Source organism: Alligator sinensis, unplaced genomic scaffold, assembly GCF_000455745.1.
Source record: "Alligator sinensis unplaced genomic scaffold, ASM45574v1 scaffold579_1, whole genome shotgun sequence".
NCBI classification, from domain to species: Eukaryota; Metazoa; Chordata; order Crocodylia; family Alligatoridae; genus Alligator; species Alligator sinensis.
The window spans coordinates 1,341,365-1,365,012 of NW_005842023.1; the positions used below are offsets into that span (position 1 = coordinate 1,341,365).

Sequence of the window (23,648 nt, forward strand, 5' to 3'; positions counted from 1 at the left end):
GCGTCAGTTGTCAGTTGCCCCATCTGGCTCAGCAGGGGTCCAATGTTGCCTCTGCTTTTCCTCCGGCTCCCCACATATCTGAAAAAGGACTTCTTATTGTCCTTGATGCTCAAAGCTAGCTGGAGTTCAGTTGCAGCCTTGGCTTTCCTGGTCTGCTCCCTACAGGACCGGACCAGTGCAGAATAATCCTCCTTGGAGGTGACTCCCATCCTCCATCCTTTGTAGGCCTTTCTTTTTAGCCTCAGGAGGTCTGCTAGGTCCCTGGAGAGCCAGGGGGGCTGCTGTGCCCTCTTGCTGCCTTTCCTCCGAGATGGAATAGACTTAGTTTGTGCATTGAGGATCGCTCCCTTGAGGAGCAACCACTCCTCTTGAACTCCCCTCTCCCTGTGGTCACGGTCCCTTAGGGCCTCACTGACAAGCGTCCTGAGCTTGTCAAAGTCGGCTTTCCTGAAGTCGAGGACTTGCGCGTTGCTGACCGACTTGCCAGCTTTTCGGCGGATGGTGAAGGTGATCAGCTCATGGTTGCTGTCACCCAGCTTCCCATCAATCACTAGGTCGCCGACTAGGTCATCCCCAGTAGCCAGTACCAGGTCGAGCAGCGCTTTGCCTCTCGTTGGCCCACAGACTTCTTGAGTCAGGTAGAGGTCATCCACGCACGAGAGGAAGCTCTGCGACCGCTCAGATTTTGCTGAGCGATCCTCCCACGAGATGTCCAGGTAATTGAAGTCACCCATGACAACCATGGTCCTGGAGCAAGCTGCCTCAGCCAGTTCCTGGGCAAACTCCTGGTCAAGCTCAGGACTTTGGGTGGGAGGTCTGTAATAGATTCCCACCATTGTGTCCCCTGTGCCGTGTTCCCCACGGATTTTAACCCAGAGGGTCTCCAGCCGTCCACCCTGGTCGCCAATATCGGCTTGCAGGGACGTGTAGCTTTCCTTAACCCCTTTTCTCTACACGATCCCTCCTGTACAGGGTATAGCCATCTATACCCGTGGTCCAGTCATGGGCGGAGTCCCACCAGGTCTCCGTTATCCCTATGACATCGTAATTGTTTGCACTGAGCAGGAGGATGAGCTCCTCCTGCTTATTCCCCAAGCTCCTGGCATTAGTTTTACAGGCAGGCAAGTGCTCCCTGGGTACTTGATTCAATGCGAGTTTGCAGTATGATGCAGCCACACAAAAGATGAATGAAGTTTTGGGATGCATCAATAGATGCTTTTGGTGCAAGATACAGTAGGTGATAGTGCCTCTCTATTCACCACTGTTTAGGCCTCACCCAGAGTACTATGTGCAGTTCAGGGCTACACATTTTAAAAAGGATGTGGAGAAATTAAAGAGGGTTCACAGGCAGGCAACAAAGATGATAAAGGGCTTGGAAGGCAAGTCATATGAGGAGAGGCTGAAGATTCAACTTGAGGAAAAGGCACTTAAGAGGTGACATGATACCTGAAAAGGGAAAGTCCCTACCATAAAGAAGAGGGAAGGCACTTTTTCTCTCCTGCTGCAGAGAGGAGGATGTAGATCAATGGTTTGAACTTGCAGCAAAGTAAATTTAGATTGGATACCCAGAAAAACTTTTGCACTGTTAGAATAGTGAGGCAGTGGAATAGACTGCCTCGGGAAGTTGTGGACTCTCCATTATTTCAAGTGTTTAAGAAGAGGTTGGACAGCTACTAGTCTGGGATGATCTAAGCATAGCTACGCTTATGTACTACTATGGGTATTTCACATGCTTCTGGGCTTTGCTGGTTGCCTCTGCTATGCCCCACCTCCATTTTCTGCTACATGCGTCAGGGGGTTTTTAAGTCTTCCTCAGTGGGTTCCCGGTTAAAGGGTCTTGTCCTTCCACTTAGGGTCAGACTGATCACTATATTTGGGGTCAGGAAGCAATTTTACCCCATGGTCAGATTGGTATGGACTGTGGGGGGTTTTGCCTTCCTCTGTAGTGGAGGGGGGGGGATGGCCCTGTATTCAGGATCTCTTGAGCATATATAGACAACATTTCATAGAAGCAGGACATTTGCTTGTTGCCAGTTAGAGGGTTAGGTCTGTGTTGTGTCAGGGTTGATGATAGTCTCGTGCAGAGTTTAGATTATGGAGTGTACAGGATGGTTTGAATAGGTATGATCCTGTCTCAGGCAGAGGATTGGACTAGATCAGTATTTCTCAACCTCTGGGTCGCAACCCAAAAGTAGGTCTCAAGCATATATGAAAGGGTTGCAACACACCCACCCCCTGGGACCTGGGGCAGTGGGTCAGGAGTGAGAGGTACTGGGTCAGGACTGGCCACTGATGTTTACAAATGGGTCCTGCTACAAAAAAGGTTGAGAATCACAGGATTAGATGACCTCTGGAGGTCCCTTCCAGCCCCACTTCTTTATGATTTTATGTAAATACACTCATTCTGGAAATAAAATAAACTTACTAGTTTAACTATGACTGATTGCTATTTTGTGCTTTCATTTCTCATGCATTAGTAGAATGCTGTAACTTTTGCACTACATACATTGTAGATGAATACTTATACTTAAGTAAATGTTGTTTTAAGTGGAATTTAGAAACCCATGAAAAGATTTCAACTGACTTCAGGCTTTGCATTTTAAGAAATGTTTTAAAAAGGAGCATAAAATACACAAAAATCCTATTTTAAGGGTATAGTTGATCTATTGGATTGTGTGCTACTTAGAGGATGGTTTTGATAATACCAATGGGAACATAAAAAAGTGATGAATAGAGTTGTTTAAAGGAGGCAGTATCATTTATGTGCTGCAGAAAATTCCCACAGCATCTTGTTCCAAGTGTGCAACTAATGTGCTGCTGCAAATAATTACTTAAAATGTCTTAATTATTTCACTCTTGCTTTTTTAATGTGAATTTTTCCTTTCTATTCTAAATCACAGCCCAATTTAGTATGCCATAAACTACATACATTGTACATCCACTTTAGATTTCATTTCCTGCATACAGGGTAAGACGTACGGTACAAGGTCTCTTCCCCACAAGCAGTACATTCTACACTTCCTCTATGCTCCAATCTCACAAAGTGAAAACAAATTGATTTTTTACACGATAGAGTAAAGAATTATTGTTTTCTTTACCTATAACGCACACACACACACACACACTATATGGGGAAGAGAAGAATTTAATTTTATTAAATTTGAATTTATTCTTTGCCAGATTGTGGAAAGAAAATAAAAAAGCTCTACAAAATTCCTAGTGTGAAGTTTCAACCTGGGTATCTAATCTAAAACTAATCATAATTTGCAATCAGACACCTAATTAAAGGCAGTGTGATTTTCACAGGAGCAAAGGACTTGCAGCTCCCACAAAATCAGCCAAGACTGTTGGATGTTACCAATATTGGGAGTAATCTAAAATTACCTCACCTCTGCATGAACAGCGATGATGTTCACCAAAGCTTCTTTCAGATAATTTCTGACACCTAAAACAAAAACAAAAAAGGTAGTTAATCACTTACATTCAGTCATATTGACATGGCTATGCTAGCTTGCTGTTCAATACTGTACTTCTTCCTTTTAATTTCTTTAACTAGCACATTTGCAATCAGAGAGGCAGAAAGAGAAAGTTCCACAGCCACATTGCCACTATCTATTTCCTTTTTCAAAATCAAATGGAGAAAGGCACATTTCCTTACAGTAAAAGGTTAAAGCAGCCAGTAGGTTCCTGTTTCTGTAGTCTTCTTCTGTACAATAACCCAGTTTCAAAAACCTTGTCAGTTTATCAAAGATCTAGTATTAAAACTTAATCTCAATATCCTAATATGCACAATGGCTTTTTTCATGTTTAACAGGTGAGTAGTGTTTTAAGCCGCAATTGTAAAAAAAATAAGACTAACAAAGCTTGAATGCAGGAGATCTCATTATTATTTCTTTCTGAGTTGCTTTGATTGGAAACTTGTTGTCTACGGAAATAACAAAGATTCTTGTTTCTATGGAAGTGTTTTCAGACTATACTACTCATACCACTTTATAGCAGTCATATTTGTTTAGAAGTTCCCTCTTTGAGAAAAAGAAAAATTAAAGGATGCAATTTATTTGCTAACGCCTGACTTTCACAAAAGCATATTCGTTCAACTGAAATAAAATTTTATTTTAATGTGCTGAGGTATATCAAATCAGAGGGCTGTTATGTTCTTTACATGCAGAACAACCTCATTGTTCCTAATGCCTTTGCGCATGTAAAGAGTAACTGGGTCAAATGTACTTTTCCTTAGGTCCACTGCAATAAATCAGATGCACATTCACAGAAGTGGATGAGAACGGTAGGAGTCTGGAGAGTGCAGGATTAATCTGACCCTGCAGTTGTAAGCAATGACAACCTTGTGAGCAATGACAACACAAAACATTTATTTTGTTAGAGTGGTAATGACCGTATTTACCTGAATCCAAGTCAACTTCAAATTTAAAACAAACTCCCAATAACTAGTTTCTATACGTGGAAAATGTATAAATGTATCATCATTCTCCATGTACAGGATCTAATTATTGGAGGGTCTTCTTAAATTCACCCCCCGCCACTGCTCCAGTGGGTAATGCAGAAGCAGGGGGGCAGGTGGTGGGGATGCAGGTAGCAGAGTGGCTTGACCCCTGTTCCTTGCTCTACCCTGCACTTTGCCCCCCGCTGCCTGCCCATCTCCCTCCAAACTTGTTGCCTATCACCTACCCTAACTGTGCCTATTCTACCCTGCTGAGCCTGTCCTCCTCCCATTGCCACTTGCCCTCACTCCTGTTCTACCCCATGGCATGAAGCATATGGTGGCTTCTGCCCTTAAACAGCGAGGCAGCAGTGGCGGTGGCAGTGGCAGCTCTGGCTTGGGGACCAGGTCACAGCCAGAGTTGCCTCCAATGCTGCTGCCTGGCCAGGCAGGGGCCAGACTGGAGCCATGACTGAGCAGTAATGAGAGTGCGACAACTATATGTGACAGGCCAGACGGATCTCAGTAATCCAGGGCAAGTATAACAACAACCCTGCACTGACTTTCATGCATTTCCTCCATAGGTAACAGACCAGAAATTAGGAAAAAAGATGAAAATATTGAGGCTCTGGGGATTACAGCTTTTAATAGTAAATGTTACAAAGTTGAACTTTTAAGCGGTTCGTCTCATTTGTTCCACCTTTCCTCAGAGTTGAGCTATTAGAATACAACTCTACCATGAAAGGCAGAGGAACTGGAGCACATTGTCTCTCAATTACCTATCAAGTTTTGTCATTTTACGAGACACATTTATTCACACATTGCATCTGCTCGCCATGAAAACTCAGCCCAAGACCTAAGAGTTATCCTTTCTGATTAGGGCTGTACCCACATTATTACTATATATATTTATTACAGAAAGGAAACAAATAACAGGCACTGCGTAAGTGGAGTAACAGAAAGTTCCTGCCCCACAATATTTACAATCTAAACAGACTGGTCATGGAATGAGACCAAGAGATACAACATGAAAGTAGTCGGGTGATGACAACAAATGCTACATTATTCTCACAAATTTCACTGTTGGTGGTTTAGCTAGATCCGTTAAATGGAAAGAAAAGGGTGGGAATGAGAGGCCAGAACAGATGTAGAGCAAAGCTAAGGAGAACAAACCTTAGAGGAAAGATAGGGTGCCAGTGTAAAACAGTTCCTCAACATTGGGCTAAGAAAGTCTCTGAATATCCCAAGGCTCCTGCTTTATTTTACGCTGCTCCAATCAGCTGGAGTTTCTTGCCGATTCTTCTTTACATTTCTTCCTCAAAGCTACAAGGCTGGAGGGACAGTGAGACACTACCAAAGTCCTTGTGTTCACAGCACAGTACTGTGAACTGGGGGACCTGCCTTATTTCACTTTCTTCCCCCCAGTCCTTACTTTCACTGCTTCTGCAGTTACTCCTACTGGCAGGGATGTCATGGAACAGTCCATTTAATCATTTTTACTTGCTGCTTAATAGTAAATGTGTATATTGTATATGTGTAAAACACATAGGTATTTTCCATTAGCCATGGCTGGACCTAGCTGAAAAGGTGGTAGTGAAAGCTTAGAGAAGGCAAATATAAGATAAAAAGGCTGAAGGTTGGGAGGCTAAAGATGTATACCTACATTGTACACCATCTAGCTGTAATGGCATGAAGCTTCACACAAGATAACATACTCTGACCTGAGCTCCTTCTAGTTCCAAAGGTAGCCTGAGTCTCTCTACACTGTATCACAGAATGCAGTGCCAACATATCTTAGGAGATGAAGAGGTAAAGGAAATTGCAGACACTATGCAATGACAGCAGTGCTGGAGGAGGAAGGGAAGCATCATGCAACTACGGTAGAAGACGTTGCAACTACATACAACTACAGAAGAAGTTGCTATAGGTGGAAGGACCTAGGAAAAAGCCTTGTTTAAAAGGCAAGAACGACTCCTGGAGGACAGCACTATACATAAAGCCTGTGAGGACAAAAGATCAAAGTTCCCTTACATATAGAATTACAAAAAATTAGGGTTGAAAGTAGGGGTGAACCAATAAAGATTTTTGGGGCTGATACCGATAGCCAATTTTTAAGGAGGCATATTGGCCGATACTGATCCGATTTCTATTATGCAGCCCGGCAGCTTGAAGAGCAGCGTTTGGCTGGTAAGTCTGCTGTGGTAGGAGAGGGGGAAGGGATGGGGCGTCGGGGGGGAGGTGTGTGCAGATCGAGGCCTCTGCAGTGAGGGAGAGAGTGGGGCTGGGGCTGGAGCTGGGGCAGGCACTGCCCAGCTGGAGCAGGGTGAGGCACAGGATGGAGTTGCAGCTCACCCGAACGGTGCAGGGGTGGGGGGAGGGGTGTGACTCCCACTGCTGTGCACACCCCAGGAGGGCATGGGGGTGTGCCCCAGGATTTGCGCAGGGCGAGCTGCAGCTGCGGGCTGGGGCCGGAGTAGCACCAGGCTCTTCTCAGCAAGGGCTGGGCTGGGCTGTGCTCAGGGTGGGCAGTGGTGGTGCTGGGAGGGGATTATGGGGGAGGGGGCTGCATCCATCCCAAATTCACCATAGCCCCCCCACCCCTTCCTCCCAGAGCCACCCTGAGCACAGCCTGGCCCAGCCCCTGCCTGGAAGAGCCCAGCACAGCCCTGGCCCAGTCCACAGCTGCTGCCTGCCCTGTGCAGATGTGGGGCCACCACTGCCCCATGCCCTCCCAGGGAGTGCACAGCAGCAGGAGCTGACCCCCTCCCTGTGGCCCCTGGATGAGCTGTGGCTCTGTCCCATGCCCTGCTCTGCTCTAGCTGGGTAGTATATGCCCAGCCCCACTCCCTCCCTCATCACAGGGGCCTCAATCTGCCCCAGGTCATGCCCCTTCCTTTCAGTTCCCTTCCCCCTCCCCTTCCACTACAACAGACTTACCAGCTGGACGCAGTTCTCCATGCTGCCAGGCTGTACTCCTCGCCACCTATGTGCTGCACTGCGGCTGCGCACATGCACAGGGCATTTATCAGCCACATTATCAGACATGTCAGTCCAATTTCTGATACAGTCAATTTTCTTTATGTTGGTGCCAATCCAATATCAGACCGATGTATCGGTGTACCTCTAGTTGAAAGTGACCTCAGGAGGTCATCTAATTCAATCTGTTACGCAGAATAGGAACTTCCCCAACTATATCATCCCAGCCAGGGTTTTGTCTATCTGGGTCTTCAAAACCTCTAAAGGATGGAAGTCTCACAACCTCTCTAGGTAGCCTGTTCCAGTGCCTTACTACCCTCTTACTGAGAAAGTTTTTCCTAATATCTAACTTAAACTTCCTGTGCTGAAACTTGAGACTATTGCTCCTTCACTTATCTGCCACCACTGAGAACAGTGTTTGGCTATCACCCTTCAGGTAGTTGTAGGCTGCTATTAAATCCCCTCTCAGTCTTCTCTTCTTCAGACTAAATAAACCCAGTTCCCTCCGTCTCTCCTCGTAAGTCATGTGCCCCTGCCGCCTCATCATTTTTGTTGTCCTCCATTGGACTCTCTCCTATTTGTCTGCATCCTTTCTGTAGTGCAGGACCCAAAACTAGACATGGTACTCCAGATGTGGCCTCATCAGTGCCATATAGAAGGGAATAATCACATCCCTCAATCTGCTGGCAACACTCCTACAAATACAGCCCAGTATGCTGTTAGTGTTCTTTGCAACAAGATGTATTTTGGCTCATATGAAGCTTATTAGAATCCCTGGGTCCTTTTCAGCAGAACTGCTGCTTAGCTGGTCAGTCCCCAGCCTGTACTGGTGCACGGGACTGTTCTAAGTGAAGGACTTTGAACTTGTACTTATTGAACTTCACAAGACTTCTTTTGGCTAATTGCTCCAATTTGTCTAGGTCTCTCTGAATCCTAGCCCTACCCACCAGTGTATGTACCATTCCCCAAATCTTGGTGTAATCTCCAAACTTGCTGAGGATGTACTCCATCCCACCTTCCAGATCACAAATATATTCTTCTATCTGTCCCAGTCAGGGTAAGGATGGCATGGGCTATGTGGGGCAGCAAAGTTTCACAGAGAGCAACAGACTCTTAGCCAGACCTATGATTCTACAGGGCAGAGTGAGGCTGAGTACAGCTCAGCTCACACACTCTTCTCATATGGCACAGGCAGTAGTAAAGAGCAGATCAAGCACATGTAGAAGTTTCCCCACCTTGCTTCAGGAGTCCTGCACATAACAGCAGGATCTGCCACCTATCAAAAAGCAGTTTTTTCATCTGCTATTACCATTTAAAGGTGAGGGCCTTTAGTTACATTTGTGTAAACTGCCATCTTCAAATTATAATTTAAATCAACAGGGGCCATAAATGAGATGGGCCATAAATTAGCCCTGCCCCATCTCCAAAAGGCATTTTGATCCCTTTCCCTTATAAGATCTGGTGCTTAGCTTTCTGTTCCTTACTCCGTGCTCCCTGATCAAGCTTCTGCTCTTTCTGCTCCCTGCCCTTACTGTCACTGTGCTGCCTATCCCCTTCCCAATCTGCTGTGTGCCATACACAAAGGCTGTCCATGCTACTTGTCCTGTGCCACAGGTTGGCTACCCATGATTTAAATCATAAGTCCAACACTATTGCTCCTAATATATTTGTACATTTATAGAAGAATTTAGTTAACTTTATCATGAAAGCTGAGTAAACAAATATATTGATTATGCATTGAAGGGGCAGGTCCCACTCATTCATACTTCTTGCTTCTGAACACTTAAAAGGAATAAGTGACACACTATTTCTGTCACTAAAGCCAACAAGTAGGACTTTGAACACAGACAGGGGGCAGATCTGTTCCATTTTTACATAGCAACTGTCTAGATTAGAAACAAACTTCAATCTAATGATGTGCAGAGACAGAAATGCACAGGCTGGGACTTGTACTTCAAGAAGTTTTCAATCATCTTTTCCATTTAGACCAAACAATAACAAAAATAAAAAACCTGCAGTTGTAATACTTCCCAAGCTTCTCAGATTTTATGTCATCTCTCTTCATCACTGCATTTTATTAAGATACAATCAGTGGTGGGGGGAAGAGGGGACAGGGGAGCCCTGAAAGAACTTTGTGAACTTGTCTGACATGTTTTCCTCGAATCTGCAAATCAAACACAGAGATGCCTGCTGCTGCTACCCTGTCAAAGTTCACAGGCCAGCATGCAACTATGATTTCTTCCTGCCACTTTTTGTTTTTGCTTTCATCTCCCTGGTTTGTCTCCCACTTCTCTTCCTTAGGATTTAAATCCACTGTAGCAGTCCTCACAAACTCCTGGGTCATAGCTAACACATTGGCCACAAAACCCTCCAGCATCACGCACAGTCATGACTTCCCACAGCACATTACTTGCTCAGTATTGTTGACTATGAGACACTGAAGACTGGGCACCACTGCTCTGCTGGGTGCATGTAACACTGTTGACTTACTTCATGTAGAAGTCGTAATCACATATGGCCAAATTGCATATTATATCATACAGAAAACATACTAGCAATTACATTTTCACACAACACTGTCCCTGAGAAAAATTCTAAAGCAATTATCATGCCCATATATGTAAAACTATCATTATCAGCAACATCAAGGTCTTGCTGTCTTGGTCACACTGGAGGGATGGGGGGAGAGTAGCGGATGTGAAATATGCGTTGACCTTAGCAAGACTTTTTTGACAGTCTCTTATTACATTCTCATTAACAGGCTATGGAAATACAGACTAGATTAAAGTATTTTAAGGTGGATACATAACTGGCTGGATCATTGCACTCAATGGCTCAATTTCTAGTTGGGAGGAGGTGTCAAATGGGGTTCCCCAGGGTCTACCCTGAGTCTGGTATTGTTTAGTATTGACATTAATGATTTGGATGTCAGGACTGAGTGCATATAGCAAATCTGTGGACAATACCAAGTTGGCTGGAGTTGCAGAAACTCTGGAGAGTAAAGCTAGGATTCAGAATCTGAATAGACTGGAAAAAATGGTCTACAATCAATCAGGTGAGATTTAACAAGGACAAGTGCAAAGTCATGCACCTGGAACAGAATAACTGCATGCACAAATACAGACCAGGGAACAATTGGCTAGGCTGCAGTCCTGCAGAGAAGGACCTGGGGTTAGAATAAACCATAAGTTAAATATGAATTAACAATATCCTTTTGTTGCAAAAAAAAAAAAAAAAAGCTAAAAAAATACTAGCTTCATAGTAGTTTGGGGTCAGAAGGGACCTAAATAGATCATCTAGTCTAACCCCCCGCCACTGGCTGGAGCACACGCGGGGATCACATGACACCAGACAGGTGTTCATACAACCTCTTTTTGAATTTACCCAAGGTAGGAGCAAGGACCACTTCCCTAGGAATTTGGTTCCAGATCCTAGCCACCCTAACAGTGAAATAGTGCCTCCTAATCTCTAACGTGAACCTATTCTGCAGCAGCTTCTGGCCATTGTTCCTCGTCCCCCCAGGTGTTGCTGGGGGGGGGATAGGACCCTTCCTATTTGCTGCTGATACTAGGTTGTATCATCAAGAGTATGACTAGTAAGTAAAAGGAAGTGTTTCTTCCAATATACTCAGCAATAGTGAGGCCTCACCTGGAGTACCACACTTCAAGGATGTGGATAGTTTGGAAAGAGTCCAGTGGAGAGCAACAAAGATTATTAGAGGCCCAGGGAAAAGGCCTATGAAGAAAGGCTGAAAGAACTAGGGTTATTTAGGCTGGAGAAGAGAAGACTGATGGAGATCTGTCTTCAAATGCCTGTAGGGCGATTAGACAGAGAATGGAGCTGGACTTTTCTCAGTGGCTGGAGGGGACAGGACTAGAAGCAATGGCCTCAAGCTGCAGCAGAGGAAATTTAGGTTGGAGATTTAGAGGAACTTTTTGACTATGAGGGTGCTCAAGCATTGGAACAGACGACCTACAGAAACTGTGAAATCTCTATCTTGGAAGTTTTGAAGAGCAGGTTTGACAGACTTTGGCTGGGATGATTTAGTCATGGATGATCATCCTGGCTTGAGCAAGAGGCTAGATAAGATGACCTTGTGAGGTCCCTTCCAGCCCTACTTTCCTATGATTCTTCTGATTGTGCCATGAACATGTAAGATACAAAACATGTCTTTTTTCAAAGAGCATGTCTTAATTAAATTAGCTGTTTCAATATTTAAAGCTGCATTAAGCAGAGACTTTTGTCCTCAAGTTAAGGTAAAAATAAAGGTTAAGTGGGTACCATTAAATTAGTCTCTCAATCTTCAACAGCTGCCAGGGAAATAGCAGCTGCTTGACAAATACTATTGGTAACACTTCCCCATGCACCACTACTAAACTGTAAAAGGTTTAGGTGAGATAAGCTATTTAATTTCAAAACTATTTTTAAAAGATGGCAGACTTGGTGAGAGGCTCTCAGCTGAAGGGAACAAAGGCATGGAGTACCTTAGTGTACAGGCCAGTGATTCTCAACCAGGTTGCTGTGGTACCTTGGGGTACTTCAAGATTCTTTCATTGCACGGCACTGTGCAGTGCCATGCAATGTTAGCAATGTTAAGTATGCAAAGATAATTTATAAGATAAACCCATAGTTTTCATATAGGAATCCATTGCATTTAAAACATTCTAAGTTGCTGTGATGTTTCTGAGTTCTTTGCAGCAAAAATGCTTAATTTTTTTTCTGTAGTGGAAAAGAAGAGTGAAAACTAAGAGCTGATATTTTCTGATGGATGCACCTTGAATCTATTGAGGGGTGCCTCAAATCTATCACGGAGTGCTTCAGATCTGAAAAGCCACTGGTCTCGGCATAGAAACAACATACCACAGGATAAAAAGGGGCAGGGTTTTACTGTGCCTTAGCTGCCTTAGCTGCAAATGTGAATGTTCTTACCACCCATGTGAACACTAACTTGCTTTAGCTTGGCCCTCATGTGCCCATATACAAAATACATGTCTACAGTGCAGTCACTGGGGAGAGTTTATAGCTTGTTTAGATATTCCCAAATTAGCAGGACAGCCACAGCAGCAAAAGCTTCAGTGCAAACCTGAGAATTTACACAGAGCACCTTCGCTACAGTTTCTCTTTAGAAATATTTTTCATTGGGGGGCAGGGGGTGGAAGACAGGGGCCATGTGTATAACAGAAAGCTACTTAAGCTACCAGGCTCTGCTGGCACAAGAATAACTTTTCATGAATAAATTTAGAATGGAAATCAGAAGTTTTAAACAGCTTCCAATGGGGAAAATTATGAACAACCCCCCTCCACCACCACTAGCGTTAAGATGAGCTGTTCAGTTTATAAAACAGATTATATTAAGCCATTGCCTATAACAGCAAGGGACTGGACTTTGTGACCCAGGAAGTCTCCTCAAGTCCTATTTTCCTATATAACAGGTTTGCCCCCATTACACTACTATGCATGACTTGTTGTGACAACCACTGTCGTGAGTCAATTTCCAACCATGCATGGAGCAGAAGTTTTTTTTTTTCTTTTTTCTCAGGAAGGATTTTTAGATTTGCGTATGGAGATAGAAATCTGGATGTTGAAACCTATAATCATGATTAGCTACTGCATTGTATTTTGAACAGAAAAATAAAATAACTGCTTTATGATATCTCTGCATTCCTTAATGGGTGTCTTTGTTGAAGAAAGCATTACAGTTTTGTTTTGTTTTTTAACTAAATTTATTAAAAAATGCATCTCAACTTCCAATTGTAAATTTGTTATAAAGGTGCTCTTCAGAAAGCAAAATTTTTCCTCAGGTTTATTTATGTCTGTACTGCAGAACATGCAATGAAACTAACATACTGCCAAGCTTACTATATAGCAGTAGAGCACAACTGTGGTAAAACCAGAGATTGCAACTACTACTCTAATCAACTGAAACATAAGACGTATCATCAATTTAATGTTATTTAGAGTACTGAGGCACAGAGAGAGCACTCTTGCCAAGCTTCTGACAGAGATGTGTTAAAGAATAACTCAACCAACCAACTTCTGAAAAATTTCTCAGGGATATACTATTGCTATCCTCTGGTACAACTACATTCCAGATCCACTCTGTTCGTGAAGAGAAAAAATGTAATTGCTAATTCAAATTACTAGTAAAATTAATCATCAAGAATGCATATTTTTTCAAAATGTTAAAGGCAGAGTAGGAACATCTACAGGACAGTTTCAACCATCAACCACCACAGTTTGGCTTACAGAAACATATGAACAATCTTCCTATTTTGAGCCAACCACAGCAGTTTTGTACTGATGAAAACATTTGGCAAGACAGTCTGTTAAATACATTTTCCAGTTGGTGTCCCAAACATGTTCAAGGGTTTGTTTGTTTTTTTTATTTTTTATGCAACAAAAACCATCACTTCAAAAAGTTCACTTTTAGCAATAAAGTTACCAGAGAACTTAAGGCTTTTGCAAGGGCTGTTGTACAAGTTATGAGAAAAACAGAAGGGAAAGATTTGTGGTTCTGAGAACTAACAGAAGCTAAGCTCCATGTCACCCAAAGAAGTAGCATCAGGGATGGGTCAGACAAAGCCTAGATCTCCCAAAGCTACTGCACCTGGGCATACAGGTTCATAGACTTCATAGACATTAGGGTAGGGATGGGCAAAATGCGGCCCGCGGACCGGACACAGCCTGCCAAGTCATTCTACCAGCCTGCAGGGCCCCTAAAAAATTTAGAAAATTAATATTAATCTGCCCTGGGCTGCCTGTCATGTGGCCCTCGATGGCTTGCCAAAACTCCGTAAGTGGCCCTCCGCCCACAATAATTGCCTGCCCCTGCATTAGGGGCTGGAAGGGACCTCGTGAGATAATTGAGTCCAGCCCCCATGCCAGAGGCAGGAAGTCTGCCACGATCAAATGATCCCATCAAGATAAACATCCAGTAGGTTGAGCAGTAGTAGAAGTATACCACTCTCCCTACAAGCAACTGGAACCCCACACACTGTATTTTTGTTTTCCCATAAAACACATATATTAATACTTATCAAAACAACTGGGTTGTAAAAACAGTTCTTGACTACTATGAAAATATTCTACTAGAATCTATTGAAAGGGAGGATTTGTTTAAGTATGCAAGCAGCTAATCATTTAAAAGTGATTAAACAAACATGCAAAACATTCCAACTTTGCTCCATTTGCATAATATATTCTAACACTTAATTTAAACAGAAAGCCACAGAAACCTGCGTGTACAGTAGTGCAAACTTGAACTCATCAGGACATGTACTCTACCCGCAAGCAGTAACGTAGTTCTTCAAGTGCTCAAAAAGAGGATATGAACTTCAAACATTTTAACCTCTTCCGCAGTCTAGAAAACTCAATGCTCAAAGAACAGAGCTGAAATTGAGCTAGGACTACAGGAACAGACAGGAAATTTTGTTGTTTTGTTAAACACAAGTGATATAGATTTTACATATCTTAAGTCTCTGAGATTTGAACTGCATTAGAGATGATGTATAAAACGCTGGTATAAACTGAAACTAACTCAGATTGCTATGGTCTCTTGTAACATAAGCCAGTCAAATTTTTGTGGATCAGGTGACACAGAAACAAGGTAAACACATGTTAAGAAAAAGGTCATTTCAATTCATAGCTTTATTCAGGGGTAGAAAATCATACTAGTGGTGAGGATTGCTACAATGCCAGAAATTGTAAGGAAAAATGGAAAAGAAACAGAGAGAACTGTAAAAGGAAACCCTACTTTGAGAGACAAATTCACTATCAGAAAGACATACAGGCTGCTATTGCTTTTCCATGCTCAGAGATAGAGAGTTTCAGGAGAAGGCAGCTTTTTTGAGGTATTAGATTTGTCTGATCATATCAGTTCTGACTGGCCCTATATTTTCCAGGATGAGGAACTGAATCACTGATGTAAAATTAAAAGTTCTTAAATGCTGCTACCACAGGGTAGGCCCTCTTCGAAATAATTTTCAAGATTTGAGCTGTTTGACTAATAAGCTCTGATGAATTAAAATGGGCCCCAGTTTGAAAGTGAACACCAAGTTTGGGGGATTCTGATGCTATAGTCACCCTGTTGTAAGAGTGGTGATTCACACTGTGTGTTGATGGGTCGCAATGCTGGCATCAACCTTGACTTGGTAAAGCTGAGGGAAGAGAAGCCAGGAAAGGGTGGGGTTTTTTTTGTTTTGTTTTTTGTTTTTTGTTTTTTTTTGCTTTTAATCTTAAACGCAGCTGATTCTAAGCTACAATTCTTATTTGTAGAACTTAGTATTCTGAGCATTGAGATGTGTCAGGAAGAGCCAGTCTGCCTCTCATAGCTACTACTTTGCCTGATTGCTTAGGTTTTTTCCTCCCCATCGCCAAGATGATCACATACGCTGTATGACAGTCCAGAGAGATGCAAGTAATTCATACCTTATTACACGGATACCTCAAGCTCTGATACTTGATGGTCCTTGCACATTTCATTTGTGACACTAGAACATAGGAATATCATGCCAAGAACACAGGCAAGGAATAGGGAATATATACCTTTATTAGTTCTGCTTTCATTAGTTCCTTATGCTGATTTCTTAAAAAAAAAAAAAAAAAAGAACTTTTGACAAATTGCTTGATATCAGTATTATGGAAAATTCTCAAGTCCAAATTTCAAATGTACAGAGGAACTTTTTTTTTTTTGTTGAGAAAAACACTGTCAATCGTGCTGTAAGTAATGTGTAATAAAGAACCATCAAGAAACTGTTGAAAGAAACCTGCACATAACCGCTATAGTTAATCAGTGCTGCATACTGCACATTGAAAAAGAAACTAATGAATGGTACCCACAAGTCGGGTAACTGTTAAAATCAGACTGTTTAAAGTTAAAATTTCCTATAGACACTGTCTGCACCAAAGTTCAAATGGTGACAGCAATGCTGAAAAATTGCTTTTGCAAGTTTCATTCTGATACTACTTCCAGTCCCATCACGACACTTTTCTCCCTTGAAATGCATGTTATAAAATTCTAGTAGAAGCTGGGAAGGTTGTTTGTAGCATAGCACAGTAGTTTATGTTTATTTATTTATTTAGGTAATGTCTAGGAGGTCTCAACTGACAGAGTCCCGGTATAGTAGAGAACATATATAGTAAGAGATAGTCCCCATCCCAAGAGGTCTATTGATTTTAAGGCCAGTTGGAATCTTTGGATCACCTACTGAGTAACACATGCCACAGGATTTCACTCTGATTCCTACATCAAGAATACAGCTTCTGCCTGAGCTTAAGCATCTCCTTGAGAAATCCTGAAGTGGGGGTGAGAAAGGAAAGAGAAGCCAAAAAGTCAAAGTCTAAGAATGCCAGAAATTCAGAACACAGTTAATAATGTTTGAAACATACAGGCTGCTGTTTTACATTTGACTAGATTGCAGACCCTATATCGCTATCCAGGTTTCAGCCACGTGCACAGAAATCACAGAATCATCTCGCAAAGCATTCCTCTGTATGCTGATACTGGTAATTAGACATCTTTCAAAGCAGAACTTGCTTTAAAAGTCTCTGAAAACAAATCTATTTGAAAGAGAGACTGGTTGGAACACCTCCCCCCACCCATATATAAGAATTATAAAACTTAATTCAACTACTACAGATGCAGACATGTTAAAATTAAAGCCACTTCATTATTATTAGAGACAAGAAACTCAAATGGTGCTATAAATGAGTAAAAGCAAAAAGCAGAGATAGGAAAAGAGGGCAGGGGCGTACAAATCGTGGTGATGGCACAGAAAAGGAAGCACTGCGTACTTTTTTAACAGTTGTCCATTTATATTATGTGAAAGAAAACAAACAGATACACTCTAGGGTTTCAGGTGCCATCAGAATTCCTCAAGGTCAACGCTTTCATTTGGTATCATGATCAAAAATCCCTCCATGTTATTAAAGTCTTGTACTTCATAATTGATTTTCATGCTGGAGGTGTGCTTCCTGGCATTCATTACACATCCATGCATTACAAAGTTTAAAAATGGTGCAAATACTGAAAAAAATGGAGCAACAGAGGCAGGCTAGGAATTTCATGAATGCAAATAACTATTTATCAAATGCAAAAAAAACCAAACTAGCAACCCCTCTTTTCCCCTCAAAACACAAAATTAACACATATCTTTTGATCGATATAGATATATCTATATCTCTCTATATATAGATATAGAAATATATATAGATATAGATAGTTCTGGATACCCTTTAAATCAAAATGTGACATTTAGTACCATGGTTTAATGAGGGTAGTGTTACAGGTTAACTTTTAAAGGCACTTTAATGCGTAGATGCTCCCATTTTAAGGCTGTTAAATAGTGCTAAGTACCCTCTAAGTATCTTAAAAGTAACGCCACTTTGGGTGAGGGTTATCTTTGAGCTGTTCTACCCAGCTCATAGTTTCATAGGTGGCAGGGTCGGAAGGGACCTGAGCAGATCATCAAGTCCGACCCCCTGCCACGACAGGAAAAAATACTGGGGTCAAACGACCTCAGCAAGGTGTTAGTCTAACCTCCTCTTATAGACCCCCAGGGTAGGAGCCAGCACCACTTCGCTTGTAAGTTGGTTCCAGCTCAAGCTAGGGTATTTTTAGTCTGCTTCACAAAGATAAAGCAACCAATCTTCAGTCATCCAGCATTCCAAAATACATGGTTCCCAACTAGGGGTACACCGATAAAGATTTTTTTGGCCGATAGCAATGGCTGATTGTTAACCAGCCATATCGGCTGCACCTATCTGATTGCCAATATGCAGGCCAGCAGCTTGGGAAGCAGCATCCAGCTGGTAAGTCTATGGGGGGGAGCAGATGGAGACTCTCAGGGGCAGGCGCTGCCCAGCTGGGGTGGGGCAGTGGGAACAGGGAGAGGGGATGGCTCCCTGCCCTTGCGTGCATCCCCAGGGGAGGCACAAGAGGCATGTGCACATCCCAATTTGTGAGTGGGATGAGAGCGGGCTGCCTGCTGTGGGCTCAGGGCTAGGGATGGCTGTAGCACCAAATATTGGGGAGGTTGTAACACACCCCGTAGTCCCCCCCCCCCCCCAACAACAGCTCGGCCCCCCCCCCCCCCCAGGTAATGCTGCTGCATGCGCTGAGTGCAGGAACTGTTCTGGGGGGGGCAAGGGCTGTGCCAGCTTCTTCCAGGCCTGTAGGAGGCAGCCTGTCCCTGCCCTGCATGCAAATCCAGGGGGCACAAGTTCCCCATGCCTCCTCTGGGGTTGCGTGCAGTGGTGGGAAGCTGCATCCACTCCCCAGCCCTTTGCGCCCCCTGTACGAGCTGCCCATGGCTCTGCCTCACAACCTGCCCCAGTCAGTCTGCCTCTGCCCCATTCCCTCCCTTATCATAAGGGCTTTGATCTGTCCCCCCATGCCCCGTCCCCACCCACAGACTTACTGGCGGATGCTGCTCCCCAAGCTGCTGGGGTGCATTCTTGGCCACATGCATGCTGTGGCTGCACATGTGCATGCAGCACTTATCAGTGACATTATTGGCTACGCTGGTCAAAAAGAGTCTATTGTTGATAACGTCAATTTTACTTTTATTGGTGTCGATCTGATATGGACCGATATACGGATGCATCTCTATTCCTAACCCCTCTACCCCTGACAACCTTTCCATTCCCCAAGTTATACTGCCTGAGGACAAAAGGGGAGGGGCAGGGGGAAGTCTTTACTAGCTCCATATTGCCAGGTACAAGGACCCCAAGAGATCTAAACCAGCACTCTGGACTGAGGCCCAGGCACAGGGCCTCCCCTTAGAGAACTAAGCTGTTGCCCCACATCCATGTGGCTCACCCTGAGCCAGAAGAATTAGGGAGCGGGTTGCTTCCCTCCCAGGCTCTAGTATTCTGAGGCAGGAAGGGGAGGGCTGCTTAGTGGCGAGCACAGCAAGACCATGGATCCTAGAGAGGAATGCTTCCCCAGGATCCATGATTTCTGTGGTTAATCCCTAGATGCTCCACACTGGGGAGAAGCCATCAACTAGTCAAAGTAAGCTGCCCCCTCGGGCTCCATGCTCTCACTGTGGTTAACTCCGGTTCAAGGAGAGGGCTCCTGGTCACACCCCCGCTTGTCAAGCCCTCTAGTGGCAAGTCACAGTTCTGTAGGTCAGAGACAGCATTAAACCTTGATCTACGACTGCTCTGAAACTCTTCCAACGTTAACACTGCTTAATGTTCAACAAATTTAGAATGGTTTAAAGGTAAACTGCAACAGCACACAAATTCCATTACAACTGCTTAACATTTTCTCTCCGCGTACTTGCATGCAACTCCTTCTCCCCAAATTGCTATATTCAAAGACAGTTCAGGTGGCCATCAAGGCAGAAAAGACTGCAATTACCCAATTAACTCTGTTTCCTAATGCTTGTGCATTACATTATTCTTTAATTGTATCATTCAATACTGGTAAAATACAATACGTAACTTTCTTTCATTTTGAGAGCCTGGATGGTATGTTTTCATTTACATGCAATTCCTGTACTCTAATTTCATTGCCAGTGATGCATTAGATCTTTACAGAAAAAAAGCTGTTTATATTCAATTCAATTCTCTGAACATATTTATAAATAATAGCTTCTGTACCAGTACCTTATACCGTGCATTATTTTTTTAATCAGTGCAGTGAGAGTATGTATATAAATAAATGCTCCCTAAGATAGTAGGTATCTACAGTAGTTATCTTTGTAGTTAAGTAACTCATCCTATGAAATGAACCTGAAGCAGGTTGTTTTGGCTATTTAAACGAAAATTATATAGACACCATCCAGGATCTCAAAATACAGAAAAAGTTATGTACTGTATTTTGTACATGCCACCATATTTTTATTTTCTATGTTATTTTTATTATACAGTATGCTGGGTAAATATGGTTTACAGTGTGCTTTTCATATAAATGGCTTTCAGGGGCTCAGTACACAGAACCACAAGATGACACCTGTGTACCTACAATAGTAATGTAAAGTCCTATGCTCTTATGTATCACAAAGCATTTCTCAAATAATTTCATAATGATCATATATAATTTGTTTGTTTCTTCTCTCTTTCATAGCACTATATCAGGGTTTGAAAAATGAAGGGTGAGGGAGATGGAGAGAGAGACAGAGAGAGAGAGAGAGAGATGAAAGGAAGAGGGTGGGATGCTTTACCAGGGAGGCACAGATATCTTGCCAGTACAAAAGGGTCTATGGGTAATTCTAGCATTTCTATCAGGACATTATCACTGGAAACTGTTTAAAGTTCCATCATTTGCACTGTACATGTTAGACAGAGGATGATACATCATATTTAAGTTGAGGTATTAACTGAAGAGAACTGAAGTCCTGTTATTAACAGAAGTTAGAAATATATACACATATTGGGTGCCTATACATGAGCAGTGAAGCCGCACCAACATGTTGGAATTCCAGCACGTTGGAGCAGAATCGATTAATCTAGTCTGCTGGAGTGCAGCACTCCAGCAGCCTCCTGTGTTTTGTGTATCAGCATCCCTGCGCTTAAAAATTGCAGAGGGGGCGTTTGAACTAAAGCTCATTGACCGAGCTAAAGCTTGTTGAATGAGCTTTAGTTCAAACGCCCCCTCTGCAATTTTTAAGTGCAGGGATTCTGATACACGAGATACAGTGGCACTTTAATTAGAATGGCTCTGAGAGCTCTTGGAGCTGCTCTAATTGAAGTGCTGCCCTCTCCACCCCTGGACCATGTGTAAAAGTGCCCAAAGATTTCAAATAAATGTCAGTAAATAGCTGCCTTAAGAAGAAATTAATTAAAAAATTTATATCTCAAAATAGTATACTTAAAGGTAGGTAGCATTTCCAATGAACATATTCAATGCAATATTTTTCTTTCAAAACACTCTTTTAGAAAAACAATGGTTGAATTTCCAAGAAACCTATACCTTTCCAGGTATTCTACCAACTGTAGAGTAGAAAGAGTCCTAACCGTTTGCAGACAAGCCTTTCCTGCACTATATTACCTGTATATGTGATGATATTTGGCTGAAGTGTCCCCACCCACACAGTGATATATCATCTAACCCATGAGCCTAGCAAAAGTTAAAAAAAATATGTAGAGTTCTGACTTGGAAATTCCCCATGGACACAACAAAGCAATTCACTTCTACTCTGCATGACAACAGGTTTCTTCCTTCAGAGTGGGCTGATGGGAAATCAGATTCAAACTGTCATCTACTAGTGGCCTTTTTTTTTTTTAAATCCAAGGTAAACGGATAGGGCTTTTGCTCCCATTACATAAAATGTATTTGTTATTGTTTTTTTAATCTCTCTCTCATTTGTTTCTTTGGACATATATGCTGTGCATTTGAAGCAGGTTTTGTTCAATGCTTAGGAATGGCCAAACTACATCTGACCGTGACTCCCAGAGTAACAGAAAGATTCTATCCAGTCTTCTACTTTACAATAACTAATGCTGGTAAAATTATTTCTTATGAATTGATTTGGTTTCCTTTGCGGTTTTTATTTATAAACTACACACAAGCTTTTTCTTCTTTAAATAAAAGCTAATTTTAAGTCATCAAATATTCTGGATAAATAATTTTTTCTTAATTGCTTGCTGACACTGCTTGCTATCTGCTCACACTGTATGATTGATCATCCAAAGTCAGGTGATATTTTTTCTCCTGGAAGAATTTTTTTTTTTTTTTTAAGTATGACAATAACAAACAGTTATAATGTACACACTTCTATTGTGAAATACTGGACAAAAATATTTCTTTCATCCAAAGTAAGATAAAATACTTACATGAGCAAAAAATCTGTTGCTGCAATAAATATAGCAATACCCTTACAATATTAAATATATCAGGGTTTAAATTCCTTAATCATTCAGGAGGATCTATGCTGCATATTTGGTGAAAAACAAATTTAAGTTAATTTCCAAGGACACTATACCATAAGAGACCCAAGAAGCAGTGATTATGCTGAGTTACCAATGAAACTAACACAATTTAATGAGTGCTAAGGAGGCACAAATAACACCACATTCAGGTCTCCAGATTTTATGTTGTATAATTTTCTCTTCTACAGTAGTTTATAGCATGACAACAATTTCTTGAAAATATAGTTCTGATGGAAGTATCCCTAATAATGGTTTGACCTGAAAAGGGAAAAGAAAATCCAAGGTTTTCTTATAATCAAGACGGAAAATGGAAACTACCCTATGAAGTAAGATTTGCTATTCCCAGGCTCAGTTGATGTCTTAAGACATTCCTGTGTCAACTAAAATGCTATATAATTGCTTCCATTTTCCTAAAGCAGAGAGAAAACATTAACAGACAGCAGCTCTAGAAAAGTGGTTTTCAACCTTTTTTCTTTTGCGGACCCCTAGAAAATTTCAAATGGAAATGTGGACATCTATGAATTTTAAGTGTGGATATTCACATACTTTTGATTAATCATAGTCATCTTTTGGACCCCTAAGACAGTTTGTGGATCACCAGGAGACTGCGGACTACAGGTTGAAAACCGCTGCTCTAGAACATCATTTCAACTGAGCAAAAAATGTAAAACTTTTCTATGAGCCATTTCCTGCTATTGCTGGAAATATTCCTGCCTTTAAGCAGAGATGGATTTCAAAGTACTGTACCCATTGTTGTTTTGATAGTATTTTCAGAAGAAAATGTGAATGTGTGGGCAAGCTCTGGAAACTCTTTGGAGAGATTACCCACTTATTTAACCACATTTCCTGTTTTTAACCCATTTGTCCTCAGTCAGTCCCTAGTCTACTGACAAAAATAGATACAAAAAGTGTGCTATAAATAGTTCATTAGTAGGTTTTCTTTGTAAAACTGAAAATGTTTTGATAAATTGTTCATGCTAGCTCTGTATTAATTAAATAGCACGCTGATTACCGTTTCCTTTAAATCCTTCTCAGCATAATTCATAGTAACTCTGAAGACAAGGGAAACTAACGATGATGAGAGAGCTGACAATGACATATAAGTAGCTACACACTTGCTAGGTGAGGTTAAAAAGGAGAAACCACTAAAAGGCAAATCTAAAGATGTCCTGCTTGTGCAGGGCAATCAGAAAGCAGGGAGTTCTTAAAGGAAGGGGGAGAGGGGCCACTCTTTATGAGGGCCACATACAACAGGAAAAAACAGCGCAGAAATTATGAACTGGAAACCAGATTGCCCTCTGTGAACTAGTCATCTCTCTCCTAACTGGGCAGCTCCATGCTATGGGCAGTGGCAGGA

General features: G+C 42.2%; 1 protein-coding gene across 8 annotated transcripts in view; it reads right to left on the reverse strand.

Moving 5' to 3' along the window:
* EXOC2 (exocyst complex component 2) overlaps positions 1-23,648 on the reverse strand; it is a 197,685-nt gene that overhangs the window by 22,233 nt on the left and 151,804 nt on the right. For all 8 annotated transcript variants that reach the window (XM_025202401.1, XM_025202399.1, XM_025202400.1 and 5 more), the window contains one exon: positions 3,390-3,445. In XM_025202401.1, the coding sequence (XP_025058186.1) occupies positions 3,390-3,445 (56 nt within the window). The remainder of the gene's footprint in view (positions 1-3,389; positions 3,446-23,648) is intronic.